This window comes from Melampsora larici-populina (assembly GCF_000204055.1).
Source record: "Melampsora larici-populina 98AG31 unplaced genomic scaffold MELLAscaffold_13, whole genome shotgun sequence".
Lineage (NCBI taxonomy): Eukaryota > Fungi > Basidiomycota > Pucciniomycetes > Pucciniales > Melampsoraceae > Melampsora > Melampsora laricis-populina.
The window spans coordinates 948,821-967,441 of record NW_006768777.1 but is presented as its reverse complement, the minus strand read 5'-3'; the positions used below and the strand labels follow the sequence as shown (position 1 = coordinate 967,441).

The window sequence follows — 18,621 nt, the reverse complement described above, 5'->3', positions numbered from 1 at the left end:
CTGGGTACCATAATTCCTCAATGACCTTTTGTACATACATGATGCGTAGGCCGGGCGGGGTTGAGATTCAGCTCTGGGAGAGTCTCAGATTTCAAACCCCTCAAGCCTCTGGCACAAAAGTTGAGCTTGTGCTCTATGTAGTCTGCCTACTCCTTCAGCTCCGCGGAAACAGGGCTCTGGAGTATCTTGGTTAGTTTTTGGCGCCAAGTTTCCACATTGCACATGTCCATATTTCCCATATCTAGGCTCAGGCAAACAATTGATTCATTGTCACAACTCCAAGCTGTATTTTTTACAATGCATTGTAGGTCAATCCTGCTTTGGTGAAGTCAGAGATCTCCAATCATCGTAACCAAGATTAAGCTCAATCCAGCGGATTGTATCGAAAAACCAGTAAACATGGTGGGTCAATTATGTAGTGCTTATCGCTGATATACACTGCGTTTGATACTTTCCAAATGTGGCAATCTTCACTTATCTTTTCCCTAAAGTATAATAACCAAGACCTTACCGATTTGTGGTAGGTGAATGTGGCGGTTGTATCTCTAAAAAAACAAGGCCGTTCTTTACTATCTATATTGATGTTGTAGAGAGAATCAAGGCAAAATTGCTCATATTTTTCATAGTTGGCCTATGTTTCCTTTGTAAGGAAAGGTGAATATGGAAGTGACCAGAGACATCTGAAAACTGACCTTTTGATGTTGAAAATTTGCATCCTCAAAATGAAGCTCAAGTTGAATGCCTAAAGAACCTTTACTCAGCGTCAAAAAATGCTGATAAGATAAGATAGTTTATCATAATTGCCATTCAAAACCAGTAATGAGCCTATTGTGAAAACAAGACAAAGTATTCATGTGAATTAAGTATGCACTCAACATAAGAAATTCTCAAGAATATGTAGTGAGACTTTGCAGAAAATGTTTGCTTGGGTTTGAAACTATTGATCAAGCAAGCTGCCTCAAGCAAACAACACCACCTCAAGATAGTCAGGCAGATGTAAAAAAATCTTCATTTGGGTGATTACATAGATTCTTGTGATTTACAATCATCTTTGGCATTGTTTGAGTTGTTGTACTCACAAAGGTCACAAATTTCCTTAGTACAAAAATCTCATTGGGCATGTGCATCAAAGTGATTGATCAAAGTGAATAAGTGAAGAAAAATGTCTTCATTGGTTTGTCTGATGACTAGTTTTCAATCTCGTTCAAGTAGCTTCAACAAATTCTCTGGTTTCACAAGATTCAGGATCCCATTGTTTAGAAATCCTACAGATACAGTTACTCTCGATAAGTCAAGAGATTTTTCTTCTCAATTTTCCAGCATGCTAGATGACCAAGGAGTCGGGATTCCTTTTCGCTGACAATCTAAATTGCTTTACAAATGCCACAGTCTGAAATAAAACGAAATGAGATTGGTTTTTTCAGTCAAGTAAGTTATTTTACATAGTAGAAAGAAAGAATTTTCACTCACGCATCCTCTTACCAGCATTGGCATCATAAGGGCATGTATAATGTGCACCCCCAAGATTAGTACAACCTGGTAAACATTTCACATTAATAGAAGAAGATAGTTTCAATGGTGGATTTTGATAGACACGAATGATAGTGATACCAAGGGTTGGAAGATACTGACTGAAAGTTGAACCACGGCTTTGATAGTAAGCGCATTTTTGTTCACTTGTCTTTTTATCATTCACTCCGTTGTGGGTACAACCAGTCATTGGAACATATCGATTAGCTAAGATGTGATATATCAAATAGATATTGATGAATCAGCTTTAACGTGAAATGGCAACATTGACAAGCCAATCAGGATCCAGTGTGGTGAACTTCTTACAATTATAAGAGCAAGTGTCCAGCACGCACAGTCCTCCTCGGGGGAACCCTACGCAAACTTTGTTAATGTGATCGATGAGGCAAAGCGATTGGGGTTAGCCAGTCTGGATGCAAATGATTCTGAAGTCATAAAGTAAAGGAATACGTCTAATGATTGCACTCACGTCCCTCATTTTCTTGTAACGTGAAGCTGCTACAATCAGCAGGGAAGGTTTCGGGAAACGGATCTTTGGCCAAAACCTTTGAATCGTGAAACCCTAAAGATAATACCAAGATTGAGATCTTGAGGATAGCTTTGAGCATTTTAGGTATCGCAGAGAGACGTAGACAAATCTCAATACTTTGATCAACGATCAGAAGGGGAGCGTAACCGTATCAGTCTTTTTCTGAGACTAACTCGCTCTGAGACTATCCTGAGACAAACAAAAAAGTAAACCGGATGGTGGCTTTTTGTACACTGTCTGTACAGGCTGGTGGCAACTGGTACATATGTATGAAGACTTGAACAAATTCATCATTAAGACTTCAAAGAAGCTGTTAACACTTCGATAACCTCATCAAGAATCAAGAACCTTTGTCGAGTCATCCATGTGCACCTTATATCTATACCTTCAGACTCACTCCAATCCCCCTGAAACATTGTCAAGGGGGTTCTATCGCTACAACCACTTACATATCAAAGTATTGATAATGAAGCAACTTACAAAACAACAAAATGTTATTGGAACAAGCTACTTTGAATGAAAGTAGCAAGCAAAACCGATACAAGAAAAACAATGCATTGTCATCGGAGCGAGATACTTTGATGTAAGAGGTTTCTATCTGTTGCGTTGTCTTGATTTCTTCAAAAACGACTCAGTCGCCATCTTTTCAAACTGTCTCTTTGTATGTATAATCTTCACGAAAAGGACTCGATATCACTTCTTTTCAACCAACCTAAAATGCTTCCAACTTCTGCTTTTCAAGACATCTCATTTTGCATTTTATCAACTCGATCGTCTTTTGTATGTATTATTTTTGACCAATGAAATTGACCAATGGATGTCTAGATGTTCTGTAGTTGGTGGAAGGCTTATAAAGAGAAGGAAGCGCCATGCGAAAAAAAACGCGCCACACAGACCGGGATTGAACTATACCTGTATGTCTCACTGCTTCTCTCAGGTAGTCTCAGAGAAAGACTGATACCGCATCTCTCCCATCAGAAGGTAAGGATGAGTAAAAAGGATAGGCCAAGAGGAACCAATAGGGGAAACAGCCTACAAGACCTGAGCTCTTGTAGAAATATTTTCTACAAGTCAAAGCAGCAGGCGTTCAACGGAACCACATTTCAACCTCTCGGCGTTGAAATTAGTGGCACTGAAGGGTTGGAACTTGGAAGGCCTGTGCAAGTGCAAGAAGAAGAATTGAAAGGGTCGACGTAGTTCTGTGCGGGCTGGGGTAAACTTAACAATGTCGCCTCGTGGAAGAAAACTGAAGAAAATTGACCAAAAGAATCAAAATCATATTGTGTAAGTGTTTGGGCGCGGACGCGGACGCGCGAAAGGCCCTGCTGGGCCCTGTGGAGAGGACAGCACATTTTCTTTTTGGGTGGCGGGATGTGTCACTTGGGTTTCTTAGGGGTCTGACCCTGTTTAGCTATGGCTACTCTCTGGTGTAGCTACGCGGGAACCGCCCTGGCCGTAGGCCGGGGCACATGGAACATTTTTCATATGGGTCGCCCCTTGGGGAGGTCCAAGGACAAATGAGCAGAAAACACAAGAAGCAAACAATAAAATCAAAGGAAAACAACCTGGAGACACATGAACTCTACTGATACAGCCGTTGTAATATCTACTGGCAGATTTTTGAAAAGTTGTGTCGTCGCCAGATTTAATTTTTGAAGTCAAAAACTCGAAAATTATGTCACTTTGAGAGTAACTCAATTGTTCTTGTGCTAGATCTGACCAATGGGCAGTAGAGTTATCAGTCTCAAAAGGGTTTTTTGGAGTTTTTGACCTCTACATTAAATCTGGCGACAACACAATGATCTAAAAATCTGCCGATAGATCTTACAACGGCTGTAGTTAAGGGAGACGCGCGAGGGGGTCGGGGAGAGGCGTGAGAAGCGACCACGTAGGAGGGCCGGTAGACTACAGGATCCGGGGGACGCCTGAGAATTCTCTGAGACTCTGAGAATTTGAGAATGACCCCGCATAACCCATGAGTATATGGCTTGTATATGGTTTTATGCGATTCTCGTTTTCTGATTTTGGACATGCCTTATGCCTTTTGGACACGTACTACTACACGTGTGAATCCTTCCTTCCACCATGACACATGATGGGACACACGTGTGACAAGGGTCAACCCTCCGTCCATTGATGGACCAAGTTCACCGAATGACTTACCAGGAGCAATCTATGTTTCATAGTATGCTACTCATCGACTATTCATAGTATGCTTCTCATCGACTTCGTGGCCCAAATGTCGGCAACCAGTGCTCAACTCAGCAACACCCTCACAGTCACCGATTTCGTACGCTTCATGACCTTGGCGTCAGAGGTCAACCATATTGCTGGAAATGCCATCCGTCTAACACCACACCGACCAACTGTGCTACCATTCCTCACGACAGCCCTTTCTCCCAAGTTTCCCGACCAACTCATACACGATCTATGGACGTTAGCTTTTCCTCTGTTACCTTCGGCACGGTTTGACCCCAAAGGCGCCATACGCTCCCTGGGCCTTCAATTCAAACTACCTGAAAAGTTCTTACGACCGCCGGTATCTCGATGTATTGTTTGCCCTGCAGCACGTAACTTACACGTCCATATGCGTTTGGATGGTTATCTTTTTGACACGGATGGGGTGCACACAGTACAAACGGTCATCCTCGATTGCCCCGGTGAGGCTCGAAAGTCTGGCTCTCCATAGGCAAGGCAAAAAACTGACTCAAATCTTCTATCAGGCTGTGGTTCAACTTTTTGCCCCAGTTATTACACAACCGATAAACATAGACACTATTATACCTTGGCACAGGGACGTGATGTCGAAATTCTCCACGTCCATTGTCACTACTACATGACAAATCGCCTGGGACACCTTTTCCGGGTCATACAAATGCTGGCTCAGTAGGTCTACTCGTTCAAATGTCTGTCTTCATGCATGTATTTGAAACTAATAAACTTGACCTGACGCACATTCTTAGTGTCTCCCACTTCAACCTGACAAACTGGTACAACGAGATCTATGTGGAAAATATGGATGTGCCTCAGTTTGGATCAGCGCAGGTCTTTACGCCGGCTTTGTCTGAGGCCGTGTGCCTAGACGGCCTCGAGCTATGTGACCTTCTCGAGCACGAGGATCGGAGGGGAAACCAAGTCGTACTACCCGCGAGTGGAACCAACAGTGTTTGATTTGACGACGCTATTGCTTCCCATCTGGAGCGTCTCGACGTCGAAGGCACCAGCTTCCGTGATCATTACTGCAGTCGCTGCGTTTGAGTAAAATTGGGTGGCGTGGATCCTGAGACAGGGGAAGAGATATTTTATGGTGGGTCATTTTGTTTTTCAATCTTGATCCTCTGGTTCTGATCTGAAATCACGGTACAACACTTTACATTGATCCAGGTATTCGAGCGGTGGTAACTGATGGACTGACTATTGGGCACTGGCGATGCAGTGCCACAACTGACCAACTCGAGGAGATAGCGAGACAGTCTGGACAACCACGCCCTGAAGGCCCCTGCACCAAACCCCTGGACAACATCAATGATTGATTCTGTGCCGTACATCAATCACTGCTTGGCAAACGATGTCACGTACAACCTTGCCGAAGAGATACCATTCCGGATACCAAAACGTGTGACCTGCAAGCCCACATAGACGCGTGGGCTAAGTTCACTGACCGGGTCAAATCCAACTTCTCCCTAACTGCAATTCTTAATAGACCGGGTTCCAATCTCCCTTCCGATCCAACAGTCCACCTTGACGCCGAAACTGGCAAGATTAAAGATGATGATGGTTTACGCGAAGCTGATGAGTCTAGCCGTGCCCACGAGGGCGCTCGAGACGGGGGTGCATCGCAAGCTCATACCAAATTGGTAGTATCAAGGTGCCGTACCCACAACGATCAACTTGTTGTGGGGTGTTGTGGAATCATATTGGCCAGAAAAACCTTTTATCACTCGGAATTGGTGAGTGCTGTCAAGGTCAGTTAGCTCTCTTTTGTTCGCTTTTGAGAAAACTATTTATTAAGTCGATGATTCTCCCGATTCTTTCAGTTTTTTTTGGAAGAGACCTTTCCTCAAGGTATGCCGGAGGTAGTATTTTACGACAACACTTGTCGTCTAACAGAACACATATACCACGGAAATGGCGAAACCACCCGATTTCAAGGAACGGTAATCCCTGTCGACCCTTTTCACCACCGGTCTCATGCTGAGAGTGATGAGTTTTGCAAGCGTTTCACGAATCCCAAGCTCTTCCCCGATATACAAGAAGATGGTAAATGGGTCTTCAATGCATCAGCGGCTGAACTGACAAACATCTGGTACGGGGGTTTTGCGTCAATGTGTCGTAGCATGCATTCCCTTAGGTATAATTTCTTCTTGGAACAAATGGTCCATCTGCGCAATGTTTGGCTCTCGAAGAAATTGAGCAAGCGCAAGGGAATGGAATTCATGGGGAATGGTTTTATTTAGGACTTTAACTAACTCTACAATAACACAGGTACACGTTGTAACTACATATTTTTAACGTGATATAATACATGCTTTTATGAATGTGTTTTCCCATATCAACAAAAATAAAATAGATAAAATGCTATTTCATGGCCGTTGCTATTTGCAGCCCACAAGAAAACCATGTAGGCGCTGGCCAAATTACGCCTACATGGGTGTTTCCCACAAAGAAGCGCCTACATTTATGATGTAGGCGCTGGAAACCATCCAAAATGACGCCTACATGTCAAAAAACCCATGTAGGCGTCATTTGGTTACGCCTACATTCAAAAAATGAAATGTAGGCGCTATTTTCAAGCGCCTACATGGGAAATCCAATGTAGGCGCCCAAAATTTATGCCTACATTTTTAAAAATGAGTGCATACATTCAATTTTCAGCTCAAATAAGCGCCTACATGCAGTCCTGCATATGTAGGTGCTACAAATCCGGCAACTACAACTCCAGACTGGTCTGAAGGGTAATGAAGAAATGCATTGACGGACCCATTTGATTATAATGGAATAAAGTGAACGACTACAGTTTTGGGTAGGGGGACTTTGTAGGCACTCAGTATCACTGATTAATGCAAGTATATACAACTGTTCATTCTCTGGATGATCCGATGTGAACTCTGGGTCTAGGCAACAAGGACAATGCTATGGCTGAGGACCTGGTTGGTAATAATGGTTTGAGAGAGCCAATGTAAGAAAATTGGACGTCCGTTTTGAGACAACGATGTAAATCTCACCTGAACAATGAGTCAATTAGATTCCTGGTCTTGGGACACAACGAGGCCTTCGAACATCATCACGGTGTTCACTTCTATGTCCTCCATCTCGGATAACTCCGGAGAAAAATGCCCAAAGCGATAAGTTATCGCAAAGTGCAACACGGTTCTCTCCTAAGTAAGAAATAAAAGAGTTAAGCAAGAAACAGTAGGAGACGAAGGGTTTAACCAAGACGCTTACTTCCGGGTCAAAGATATCATGTTCAGCTTCGACCGTAAGGTGCCAATCACCATCATCGTTGACATTGTCCCAAGCGACCCTAAGAACTCTTCCGGTGGAACTTATATAGGCTTTTTCAGCCAGCTCGGCTTGTCGAGGAGGCACAGTGGCCACCAAACTTTGGGTAATGTAGCTGTGCTTGATGAAAGCGCCGCCCACGGGGTCAACTCCCACCGGACCATGAATGTGATAAGTTTGTCCACGTATTAGCACGTCGTCGGCCATGAGCAAACCATATGCTTTGAGGGGGCAGACCATGGGCTGGCCTCGCACGCCTTTCAAGATCAATTTGGTTTTGCTCTTGTGCCAAGCGGAACTGCCATCAGGTAAGCGCAGGCGCAAAAGCGTCGCCTAATGGAAAGGATTTGGTCAGCTTGCAGAAGTTGCAGCGTATAAATGCAAACGCGTATAAATGCGAACGTATAATAGATGAAAGGAAAAGTTTGTCGTACATCGCTGGTCGCCGTTAGAATTGCTGAAATCTTTGCCGTGAGTTGGGTCATGCTTTTCGAAGCTGTTCAGGATGCTGTAAGTAGACTGCACGCTAGAAACGAGTTATATTTATATCAGAGCAAGCATTCAGGTGGCGGTCAGCGGGAATGTAGTGAGTGGAAATGTTTCACGTCGAGTCCAGCAGGCTCATTGTGGGGCCTCAGGGTCCCAAAGATGACGCTAAGGGTAATAGGGGTAGTAGGTATTTATTACCATTGATAGGGTTGGGCAAGTTTGGAAAGGTAAGATATTCGATTGTGGTTTCTGAAGCAAGTAGAAAATTTTGAAACGCATGGTCTACTCTTACCTGGAACACTTCTGACTCAGGGACATTTGAAATAGGTAAGTGTTGCGTTCAAAATACGCAAAAACAATGGTGGAATTAATTCAAATATTGGATTGTCAACTATGGGTTGAGATTGAGACTAATGACAACGGTAGAAAGATCAAGCTCAATTAGATAATGTTCTATTCCTTTGTGCCGTGTGCAATTGTTTGGAACTCCTTTTTGAACAGGATTCGTGCTTCGCCGACAGTCGCCTGGGGAAACTTGCTGTACTGGCGAAAGAACCTGTCGTAATCGACCTTTTCTATCCACACCCTGTACCTGTAGACAGTGGACACTGCCAAAACCCACTCGTTGCCCCAAAAGACCTTCCATGCTTGTAGGGGAGGCTGTGTCTCACACTTCTTGTACCACGCAAGCAGCGTGGAAACAAGCACGGATGAAGAGGGCCACTTCTTTTTCAGAACGTTTGCTGAAGAAGTCAATACTGGCAAGGGGTTTGTCGAAGGGTTTGTTGAAGGGTTTGTAGAAGGGTTCATAGAAGTCAACGTGAGGACACCAGGTATCTAAGATGGTCATAGGAAGATGTAATTTGATGTGAGTACGAGTGCCACTCAGTTGTATATTGCGACTCACGGTTTGGTCAACTCCTTCCCGTTCAATCAGCGACTCATCAAAAGGATCAAAAATTGGGAGGTCTTCAGATTGTTCACGTTTGATGTGGCGTTTGGCCGGATTGGTGACAATGTGACTCTTGATGACCTCGATCTCGTCGGATGCCTCGGAATCTGGTGAGCTGGCCCGTTTGTCGGCAAAGGTAGTCTTATATGATGTGACCACAATCACTTCGTCATCGTCATCAGATTCGGGATGTGCTCCAGCGCTGAATGGCATAGTTGCCGTGCTAACTCGTGATGGTTTGGGGGCGTTCACAGGCGTGCGGGTCGGCTCTGCCGGTGGATTCGGGATGACAGCTGTAAGACTCTGAGCTGTAGGTATTTGCCTGGCCTTGGGTTGTGGCAAGCCGGGGGTTTTAGGATCCACGTGCTGCGACCGTACTACGACCAGTTTAACGTCCTTGGGGTACCTGTGAGGGAAACTCACCATGGCTTCATGCTGACGTGACCCATATCAGATTTGACGAAAGATTTATATATGTGACAAACAAATGTTACCTACCCACGCGTCAATCCTGTCATCCCAGAAAGACAGTGCTCGATTCCATGTCGGTCCCAATGCCTGCGTGCATGCTTGCATGAGGAGGCTTGATTCATCAAGCCTTGCCTTCGGCCATGACTCAAAATGGGCCGCAACAACATTGGGTTGTTCAGCCTGCCTGTGGGTCAGCTTCAGGCGGTTGAGAGGTATGTGAAAACAAGGTCAAGGCAAACTACCCACATTGAGCCATAAGAGGATCGTCACAACTTTCGCCTCATTGTATTTGTTGGCGATCTGTCGTTCAGCTGCTTGGTATCGCTCGCGGCGGTCGTTTTGAATGTTGGTCACCGTTTCGACTCCTAAGCGGCGGCCAAGGGTGCTGGCAGTTTGGGCCCATTGGTGAATTCGACCACCTCCTGTTCGAAGTCGTCCTACTTCAGGTGTTGGTTGAGTCGATGTACTAGCAGCAGCCGAAGTGCTAGTACTCGCGGTGAAGGGTTGAGAGTGATCAAGATGAGGAGGTACCGGTTCATCCATGCGGTGGTGGCCAGTACCAGAACCTCGAGTATGCTTGGAACACGCCCCCAAGCCATACTCAAGGCAACACTGATACCATTGAGTGAGTTGTAAGTAATTGAGTCGAGAGATTCTAGAATGGTAAATTGGTAATTACCGATTGACAGTATTGGTAAGGGCACCCTTTGTTCCCAGTCGTCCGATGATTACGGGCGACAGGCCCCCGTGATGGTCTCTGACAAGGATACTTAACTTTCGCACGTATGGGTCCTGCAAGGGAGTCAATCTGAGGTGGTTCGGGTGGGAGGATTGGAGTCTGTCGGCCTAAGAAAGGGTGAGCTTCGACTTCGACAATCGGGTTGAGCAGTTCTGCGAGCCGATGGGAAGCCCGGTTTGTATTCCCTCGTCGGGTGGAAGGGTTGGTCACTGGCTTTGGTTGCAGAATGACCCCGGAAGGTGATATTTGTGGGCCCCAGTCTAAAGGCACAGAAACAATCGGACGGGGTACTCCAGCGTTGATTAAAGCGTGTTCGTGATTGAATTGATCGCAACACCATGTTCTCCAGTTGTGCTCATTTCTTGGACGTTGCGGACACTGAAAAAAGCAAGAAAAGTATAGCGTTACTCACTTTAACTCATTTTGTTCTTATGTATCTATTGGTTTGGTTGTTGATAGTGGAAACGACTTACATGGATGGTCCAAGCATCCTCTCTGGCCGCGAAATAACGGAGAGGCGTGGGACATTCAGGACAAAGGATGCCCACTAATGCACCTTTCGCTGGGACGGGTAGGTATCCTTCCTTGATGAAGCGGTAATGTTCGTGGATCAGGGTGGCCACAACCATGATTGATCGAGTCGGTGGTCGTTCGTGAAAAGCCGTCCGTATTTTGGTGAAGTATTTTCAACCATTGTATTTGATAGTTGAGTGAAAATTTTGGTGATTTCCTTTTTGGGCGTGTTGAAACAGACTGGCCAGAGGGTCGATAGAGGTGTCGAGTCGAGCGCTATTGAGGTGGTGCTTATTCTATTGAGGTGGTTCTTGGTTGGTGACTTATATGAAACACAGAGGTGTGAGGGAAATGTCATGGTCAGTTGTGAAGTGTGTGACAGCGCGGGGGGGTGTAAAGGTGTGTGACACGTTAGGAATATGGCTGGCCTTAACGTAACGTAGGGTTTTGTTTAGGCCTCAAATATGCTTATAGGTATGATAATACCGGGGGTGCTGTATTCTCTGATTCTCACAAAATTCTCATTCTCAGATTCTCAGGAGCAAAACCCGGATCCTCTGGTGCTCCCTAGGAGGGCCGAGAGAGAAAAAAAAGAAAGAAAAAGAAAGGAAAAATTATGGATTCCACTATTTCCAGCCCCATCTTGAAGTATCCGGAGCCCCCTTGTTTTCGGGGTGATACCCGCGTGACCCGATGGTACCCGACTTCCCTCAGCCAAAATTTGGCCCAGTCGGACCATTGGGACTGCAAGCATGGGCTCATTCACACATCAAAGCCCTCATTTGTCCAGCTCTGCGCCCTATAGTTCTTGATAGGGCATCTTAATTACAAAAAAAGACACAAATAGGGCAACCTCATCCCATAATCAATCCAAAGGGGCTACTAATACGTTTCGCGCCCAAACCCAGCCCCTACCACCACAGTCCATGGCCATGAGAGATACACCAAAGGCCATATATACACCTTGTCTTTGGTCGATGCTCCCTTTTCCTCTCTGTCCGCTTTATACTTCACATCTCAATTGACAAACAAACAACAACCACAAATACTGCTTCCTTACAGTTTCACTCTGAATTCTGCCCCACAATACAATTCAAACCATAACTTAGTTGAAATGTCCACCCCCCACCCACCTGCAAATCCTAGTTCCCCCAATGCTGTACAGCAGCCATTGATTCATCCGAATAGTGATAATAGCTCCGCACCGTCGACTCATCCTTTGAATCAACCTCAACCCAGCAACTGGTACCCTCCGTCTCCATCTGGTCAATCGTATCCTCAAGCTCCGCCAGGTTTACCCTACCCTCAACCTGGTCACGCGTACCCTCATCAATCCTCCAATCCTCAATCTCAATCTCAAACTGCTCAAGCTCAAACGTACCCTCCCGCGCATTATCATCATCACCAACATCAACCTCAACCTGGTCAAACGTATCATCCTCCTGTGTCTTATCCTCAAATTCAACCTACCCAGTATCATCCTCCTGCGTCTTATCCTCAAATTCATCCCCCCAATCAACCATATCATCTTCCTGTGTCTTATCCTCAAAGTCATCCTCCTCACAACCATCCGTTTCATCCTCCTGTGTCTTATCCTCAAACTCATCCTCCTCACAACCATCCGTTTCATCCTCCTGTGTTGTATCCTCATCATCCTCCTGTGGCGTATCCTCAAAATCCTGCGTTGTATCCTCAACAACCCCAACCTGGTCACTCATACACCTCGCATGTTCAACCAAGCATGCCAATACATGTTGGAAATCCTATCAACGCGACTCAACCCGCTCAATCGCAACCGAGTCACTATTCCTATAATCAACATCAAATCAATACCCATACTCCCATTTATGCTCCACCTAGTGTTGAATCAAGCGTTGGAACCACCCCTATCATCGGAATCAATCAAGTTACTCAAGTCACTCCAACCAAAACTGCCATCGACCACCCCGAAATGGCCATCGATGGTGTTGATGACGAAGTAGTCAATGATCTCGCGGATGAGAGAGATGCGGACTGGCCCCCAATAGGTACGTGCCATGACTCTTGAACTCACTTTGGGTTACGTGAAGCTGATCAGCATCTTCTATCTATCCTAGGCGCTATACCTGTACGCTTGCTTAGTGGTCCAAAAGTTGGTAAACAATTCATCGAAATGCAAAACGGCTTGATGTACCTGAATGCGGTATCTAGATATCAAGGTTATGCTCTTGCGACTAAGAGTCATAAAACTTACCATGAACAAACAGTCCGAGTTTATCTCAGGTGTTCCCTAGGCGACAAAGTCAAAACCACAGCCGAAAAAAGGTCAACCTCATCCAAAAAGACCGGCTGTCTTTTTGAGGTTTTGCTCAACTATCGTTCTGGCGTTGACCGGTGGATTGTAACTCAGAATGAAGACAAAATGAAACACAATCACCCGGCTTTTGAGAAACCCCACAACATGTCTATCTACCGACGCTTCCCTCCTGAAGTGAGAGATCAAATCGACACGTACTCTTCTGCTGGCTGTGGAGCAGCCCAAATCAAGTCCTTACTCAACATTGATCCCGACTCTCAACCCCTTGTCCGTGATATTCACAACGTCCGGTACCGTCAGAGGGACAACTGGCTGCACGGTCAAACACCCATTCAAGGGTTATTCGACTTAATCACAGCTAGTGGATGGGCTCATCGGACTCTCACCTCGGAGAACGGTGTCCTCCAGAACCTATTTTTCGCCAGTCCTTCAGCAATTGTCTTAGCTCGAAGATTTTCAACTGTACTCAGTCTAGATTGTACATACAAGACAAACCGATTCAACTTACCACTTTTACACGTCGTTGGAACTACAAACACCAACAAAACCTTCACCGTGGCCATGTGTTTCTTGAACAGCGAAATCACGTCACAGTACAAATGGGCCTTGACCCAGCTGAAGGAAGTCATATTTCAGAATGAGGACGAAAGTGTTACGGTTCCATTGCCCGAGACTTTTGCAACTGACGCTGAACCGGCTCTCTTCAATGCGATTGCAACGGTCTTCCCCGAGTCAACCCACATATTATGTGTTTGGCACATCAATATCAACATTGCGAAAAATTGCAAGAGTAAATTTTCTGAACCTGATTGGACAGCATTCATGAAACTATGGAACACATTTGTTGCATCGTCTACACAAGAAGATTACAATTCAAATCTTGATGTGGTAACCAAAGTTGCCAAAGCCCACAATGTCTTTAACTACCTCAAGAGCACGTGGTTGAGAAGAACTGAAAAATTTGTCAATTTATACACCTTGAGGACCCATCATTTCGGAAACTCCTCCACTTCTCGAGTTGAAGGAAGTCACTATCGAGCCAAACGGTTTCTAGATGGACGTAATAACGATTTTCTCACTTGTTTCAATGCTTTCAAACAATTTGAGGAGCATCAATCCAGCGAACTTGCAGTTTCGGTGGGTATCGAAATGACGAAAACACTCGAAGGAATGCCCATATTCTTCAAGGAACTCAACGGTGTAATATCTCATTTTGCACTCAAAAAACTCAAGGTCCAGTATGATTTGTTACCCGAATCTCTCGAAAAACCGTGTACTCATACGTTCAGAGGTGCTTGGGGCCTTCCATGTTCACATGAGCTGGCCCAAGCTCGTGATCAAAGAGACTTTCTTTCTTCTGATCTTATTCATACCCAGTGGAAGCTGGTCATTCAATTAGCTCCCCAATCCCACGAAGGACTTATCGCTGCAGCTCGTGCCAAATTCAATCACCTGATTGAGCTACCGGAACACGCTCTTTGGAAACTCTTTGGTGAACTCGGACTCCTTGAAACCGGCCGATACTCACTGGTTCCGATCCTCAACGCCGTGGTGAAGACAGACACCCAAGGACGCCCTCGAGCAACCATCAATGGCAAACGACAGGCATCACCTGAAGGTCGATGGAAATCCCAAATGGAACTTGAGGAAGCTAAGAAGCGGCCTCGCATCAACAAGTGCAGCCTTTGCTCTACCCCAGGCCACCAAATTACCACTTGCCCTCTTCGTCTAACACCATCTTCATCAGCTCCATTGACCAGCAGAATCATCGGCATGGAAGAAGTAGATGATGATGCCTCAGATTCTGAATCAGACGTCAAAGACAACTCAGAATCTGATTCAGATGCCTACGTCAAAGTGAACCTGCCATACGATGATTCTGACAACTCTCCTGACGAATATTCCGAATCCGAAGACAACTTGTGTCCCTTCTGTGATGACCCCCTACCTCCCCAACCTTCGGCCAAGCTGAGCGCATTGAAGACAACACTCCTTGAAATGCCCAACGTTCGCAAGGGCATTGGCCGAGCGGGTGCTATGTCACTTCCGGTGAGTTCCTTTTCGTTGTTAAGTTTCTTGTATGAAAATGATTGCTCATGTGTTGCTTTTATTCATTTTGATACACAGTTGGGCCAAACTGCGGAATTTTGCCATTTGCATCAAGCTGAACTCGAGATTATCCCTGATGGTGTCAGCCGTGGTTGGCCCACCGCAATTGAATTTGATAAATTAGAAGAGTGAGTAGTTGTCTTTCATTCACATTCCTGCGTCAATCTTGTGCTGACTTTCTTTTCTGCTTTGTGAATGACCTCAAGCCGCATCAAGAACCACACATCGTGTCTAAGGCAAATAATTAACAACGTGGAAGTGTCTACTTATTTCGAAGAAGCTCAGAATAACAGAAAAGGCAAGAGTAGATTTATGGGTGACATAGATAAATTCGAGGTCGAGCAACCTGGATAGTGAGTCTACCAACATCTATTTCACTTTTCTACACTTACTAATATTTGTCAGTGGTTTCAGTTATGGTTATCAAGGTTTTGAAATCATTGTGAACACGCTTGATACTATCTTTATCAAAGCTGAAACCCCGGAAAACCGTCTTGACGCACACAAAGCATCACCTTTCCCACCGGAAACCTTTCTGCGACAGGTGCTTATTCCCGAGGTGACACTGTGTTTAATTGGTGAAGACCTCAATTTAGACCAAAAGGATCCTAAGGTTAAAGCCACTTTGGAATCGAGCCGTGCTTTTGGCGCTGCAGTATTTCCACTTCCCGATGATTCTCCTTCGACTGCACCAAAGAAGCCGAAGCGATTGCCATTGGTCAAGCATGAGATTCAACACGTGTCGAAGAACACCAAGGTGAATGTCTTGAAGGTCAATCCGGACGATAAAATCTTTGTGAAGAAACTCCCCAAGGTCATCGCTCCATACATCAATTCAGTTTTCAACCCACCGGTCTATGGGAACTGTGGCTATTTTGCCATTGCACATGCTCTCAAACTAGATAGCGCGGATTCCTACGCCCTAGTCCGCCATCAATTGCATGAGGAGCTTTCTTTCTACAGGGATGATCATGAACAGCTAGTGTCTACGTCTACTCCAGGAGCCAACAATTCCGGAAATACTCGAAGGAAAACTCGGCAATCAAAACATTACGCTGCCGAAATCATTGACGATCTGCTTTATCGAACCCAACCGCAAGGGCCAATATGCACTCCGGATTTCTGGATGCGAATGCCCTACCTGGGCTTTGTAATTGCAAGTGCTTACAAGTGCCCCGTTGTCTGTTACGATCCACTCGAAGTCAATTCATACACGTTTTTCCCGTATCACACACCTCCTAACGACAATGATCCTATCATCCTAGGCTTTGTCAACGGCGACCATTTTCACTGCAGACATTATTCGGGTTCCCCAAGTGGGCAGGGAAAAATGATTGGGAGTATGATTTGTCATAAAATGGTCTATCACTCCACACCTGAGCCATAACACCCACACTACATATGTGTAGCAGGCTCAGTGAATATGTGGTTATCATGTACATACAGTTCTGCTCAGTTATCTGCTCATCAGGACAAGTTATTCATATGTAATACATGCTGTAACTTCTTTCAGATTGAAAAAAGCTTCCAAAAGATTGACTACATACACTGACTCAATGTTTTGGTGTGATCTCATCAACTCAACTGCATGTAACACACTTTCTGTTACTAAGACATAGCTTCAACAATATTGCCTGAGCAGCTACAGAATTATATGTAGTGAATTTTTGGGAAAAAAATTTCAAAGTCGAAAAAGTTACATGTGGTATAACATGTGATTTATTTATTCTGATGGGCAAAAAACTGAGCAGACCTGTATGTACATGATAGACAACTATTGACTTAGCTTGCTGCACATATGTAGTGTGGGTGAAATGGCCCAGGTGTGCAGTATTAGATTCTTTTATGAAAAACTGTACTATTAATCATTTTCCTCTGCCAAATTGGGGAAGTTGAATGATGTTTACAGTGTTTGTTAGTTTAGGTTACGGGCCGCGTTTGGTTCCTTTTCCGGAGGTATTCAACGTCAACCACACAACCACATTCAGACCACAAATAACGGAGTGGATAAGGATGTATCAAGTTCAAATGGGTTGGTGGTCAAATCGAGGAAATTGAGTTTGGCTTAGTCATTGCTTGGTTTCGTTCTTGATTTATATGTTCTCTATGTTCTCTCAATTCTTGTTACACACTCTCTCACTCTCAATTATGCTGTTCTCTCAATACTTGTTACGCACTACTCATTTCTGCTATGTTGTGAGAAATTTCTCTATTTGTATGCTATGCGATTACTTATGATATGCAACCTATGATATGTTTATGCCATTCTTGCGCCACGCTTGGCTTATAGGAGCATAGCTTGGTTTGGTTTAAATCGCACGTGAGGCTTCTCACCCAAACGGCGACATAGCTAGGTTTGGTTTAACTCGCTCGTGAGGCTTCTTACCCAAACAGCGAGGCATCTTGGAAGCCCTTTTTTGCCCTTTTTTTTGCCCCCTTTTTCAAAATGGGGCTCCCAAACTCAAGTAGCCCCGTGTCCGGCCCCGGTATGGGGCTCCGGATACTAATCCGCGGGCTGGAAATAGTGGAATCCAAAATTATTAGTGAGAGAGAGAAAAAAAGCCATACCTAGCTACCGAGAAGAAGAGAGGAAATTGTAATTAAAACTAGACAGCTATACGAAAGAAAGTTTTTTTTTTTTTTACTTATCTGAGAGGAGAGGATGAGAAAACTGGGCCAGAGAGAAAGCTAGAGTAAATGTTTTTTTTTTTTTCGTTTCTTGTGTTGGCTTGGCGGACGGGCGAGACGCCAAGAAAGAAGGTACGCGGGTGGGCGGGATTTCGTGTGACTACACCCAGAGAGCTAAGGAACAGGGTGGGAGGATTTGTCTTGGTAGGTAAATCCGAGTGATACGCTGCCTGTCGAAGGATGAGACGGAAGCCTGCAAAGGGAGCGAGACCGTCTTCTGATCCGGTATCGTGGGCTTGGAGAGCAGGAGGCTTCTGCGCTACTAACCCTAAGCATGATCAACCTGTGGTTGGGAAGGAGGTATTAGGATTAGTAACTTATCCTTCTAGGGTTGGCGTATTGGACTGAGCCCCTCGTGAAACCCTCCGTGACATATCCCACTAGATTAGTAGAACACCAATCACGAGGGATGTGTCACTTGGGTTTCTTAGGGGTCTGACCCTGTTTAGCTATGGCTACTCTTTGGTGTAGCTACGCGGGAACCGCCCTGGCCGTAGGCCGGGGCACATGGAACATTTTTCATACGGGTCGCCCCTTCACCTCCCGCCTAGGCTGAGGAACCCTTTGGGTAAGTGCTGAGAGTGGTGAAGGGGTAGTGAAGAGGGTGACTCGACGTAGAGAGAAAAAGAGTCCGCGACTGGTGCGTTTGCAAAGAACTTACCGAGACTAGTCAAAGATAACCTGCGCCCCCACGTGACCATCTATTGACAGAGGGTGGGCTCTCGTGACTGCCAGGCGCATGATCGGGTGTCCACGTACGTAGGTCTTGAAGGCCTCCGACGACCATCTTCCCAGGTCCTGAA

General features: G+C 45.2%; 5 protein-coding genes across 5 annotated transcripts; 1 reads left to right on the top strand and 4 right to left on the bottom strand.

Annotated features, from left to right (window-relative positions):
- Window positions 1–1,364: 1,364 nt before the first annotated feature.
- Window positions 1,365–2,138, bottom strand: MELLADRAFT_123584 (uncharacterized protein; the record flags this gene model as incomplete). The annotated part of the gene is made up of 5 exons (XM_007408622.1): window positions 1,365–1,390; window positions 1,471–1,536; window positions 1,633–1,737; window positions 1,837–1,893; window positions 2,000–2,138. 5 exons carry the CDS (start codon window positions 2,136–2,138, stop codon window positions 1,365–1,367), a joined length of 393 nt encoding a protein of 130 aa, XP_007408684.1.
- A 2,133-nt stretch (window positions 2,139–4,271) lies between these two features.
- On the top strand, window positions 4,272–5,230 carry MELLADRAFT_85239 (uncharacterized protein; the record flags this gene model as incomplete). The annotated part of the gene is made up of 3 exons (XM_007408737.1): window positions 4,272–4,719; window positions 4,783–4,945; window positions 5,023–5,230. The coding sequence occupies 3 exons, from the start codon at window positions 4,272–4,274 to the stop codon at window positions 5,228–5,230; spliced, it is 819 nt and encodes a 272-aa protein (XP_007408799.1).
- Window positions 5,231–7,300: 2,070 nt separating this feature from the next.
- Window positions 7,301–8,046, bottom strand: MELLADRAFT_105405 (uncharacterized protein; the record flags this gene model as incomplete). Its single annotated transcript, XM_007408621.1, has 2 exons — window positions 7,301–7,894; window positions 7,948–8,046. 2 exons carry the CDS (start codon window positions 8,044–8,046, stop codon window positions 7,301–7,303), a joined length of 693 nt encoding a protein of 230 aa, XP_007408683.1.
- A 457-nt stretch (window positions 8,047–8,503) lies between these two features.
- On the bottom strand, window positions 8,504–10,841 carry MELLADRAFT_85237 (uncharacterized protein; the record flags this gene model as incomplete). Its single annotated transcript, XM_007408620.1, has 7 exons — window positions 8,504–8,887; window positions 8,958–9,437; window positions 9,501–9,668; window positions 9,720–10,073; window positions 10,153–10,573; window positions 10,625–10,629; window positions 10,686–10,841. 7 exons carry the CDS (start codon window positions 10,839–10,841, stop codon window positions 8,504–8,506), a joined length of 1,968 nt encoding a protein of 655 aa, XP_007408682.1.
- Window positions 10,842–11,867: 1,026 nt separating this feature from the next.
- Window positions 11,868–12,478, bottom strand: MELLADRAFT_62214 (uncharacterized protein; the record flags this gene model as incomplete). The annotated part of the gene is made up of 4 exons (XM_007408619.1): window positions 11,868–12,086; window positions 12,107–12,146; window positions 12,196–12,404; window positions 12,446–12,478. The coding sequence occupies 4 exons, from the start codon at window positions 12,476–12,478 to the stop codon at window positions 11,868–11,870; spliced, it is 501 nt and encodes a 166-aa protein (XP_007408681.1).
- Window positions 12,479–18,621: the final 6,143 nt, after the last annotated feature.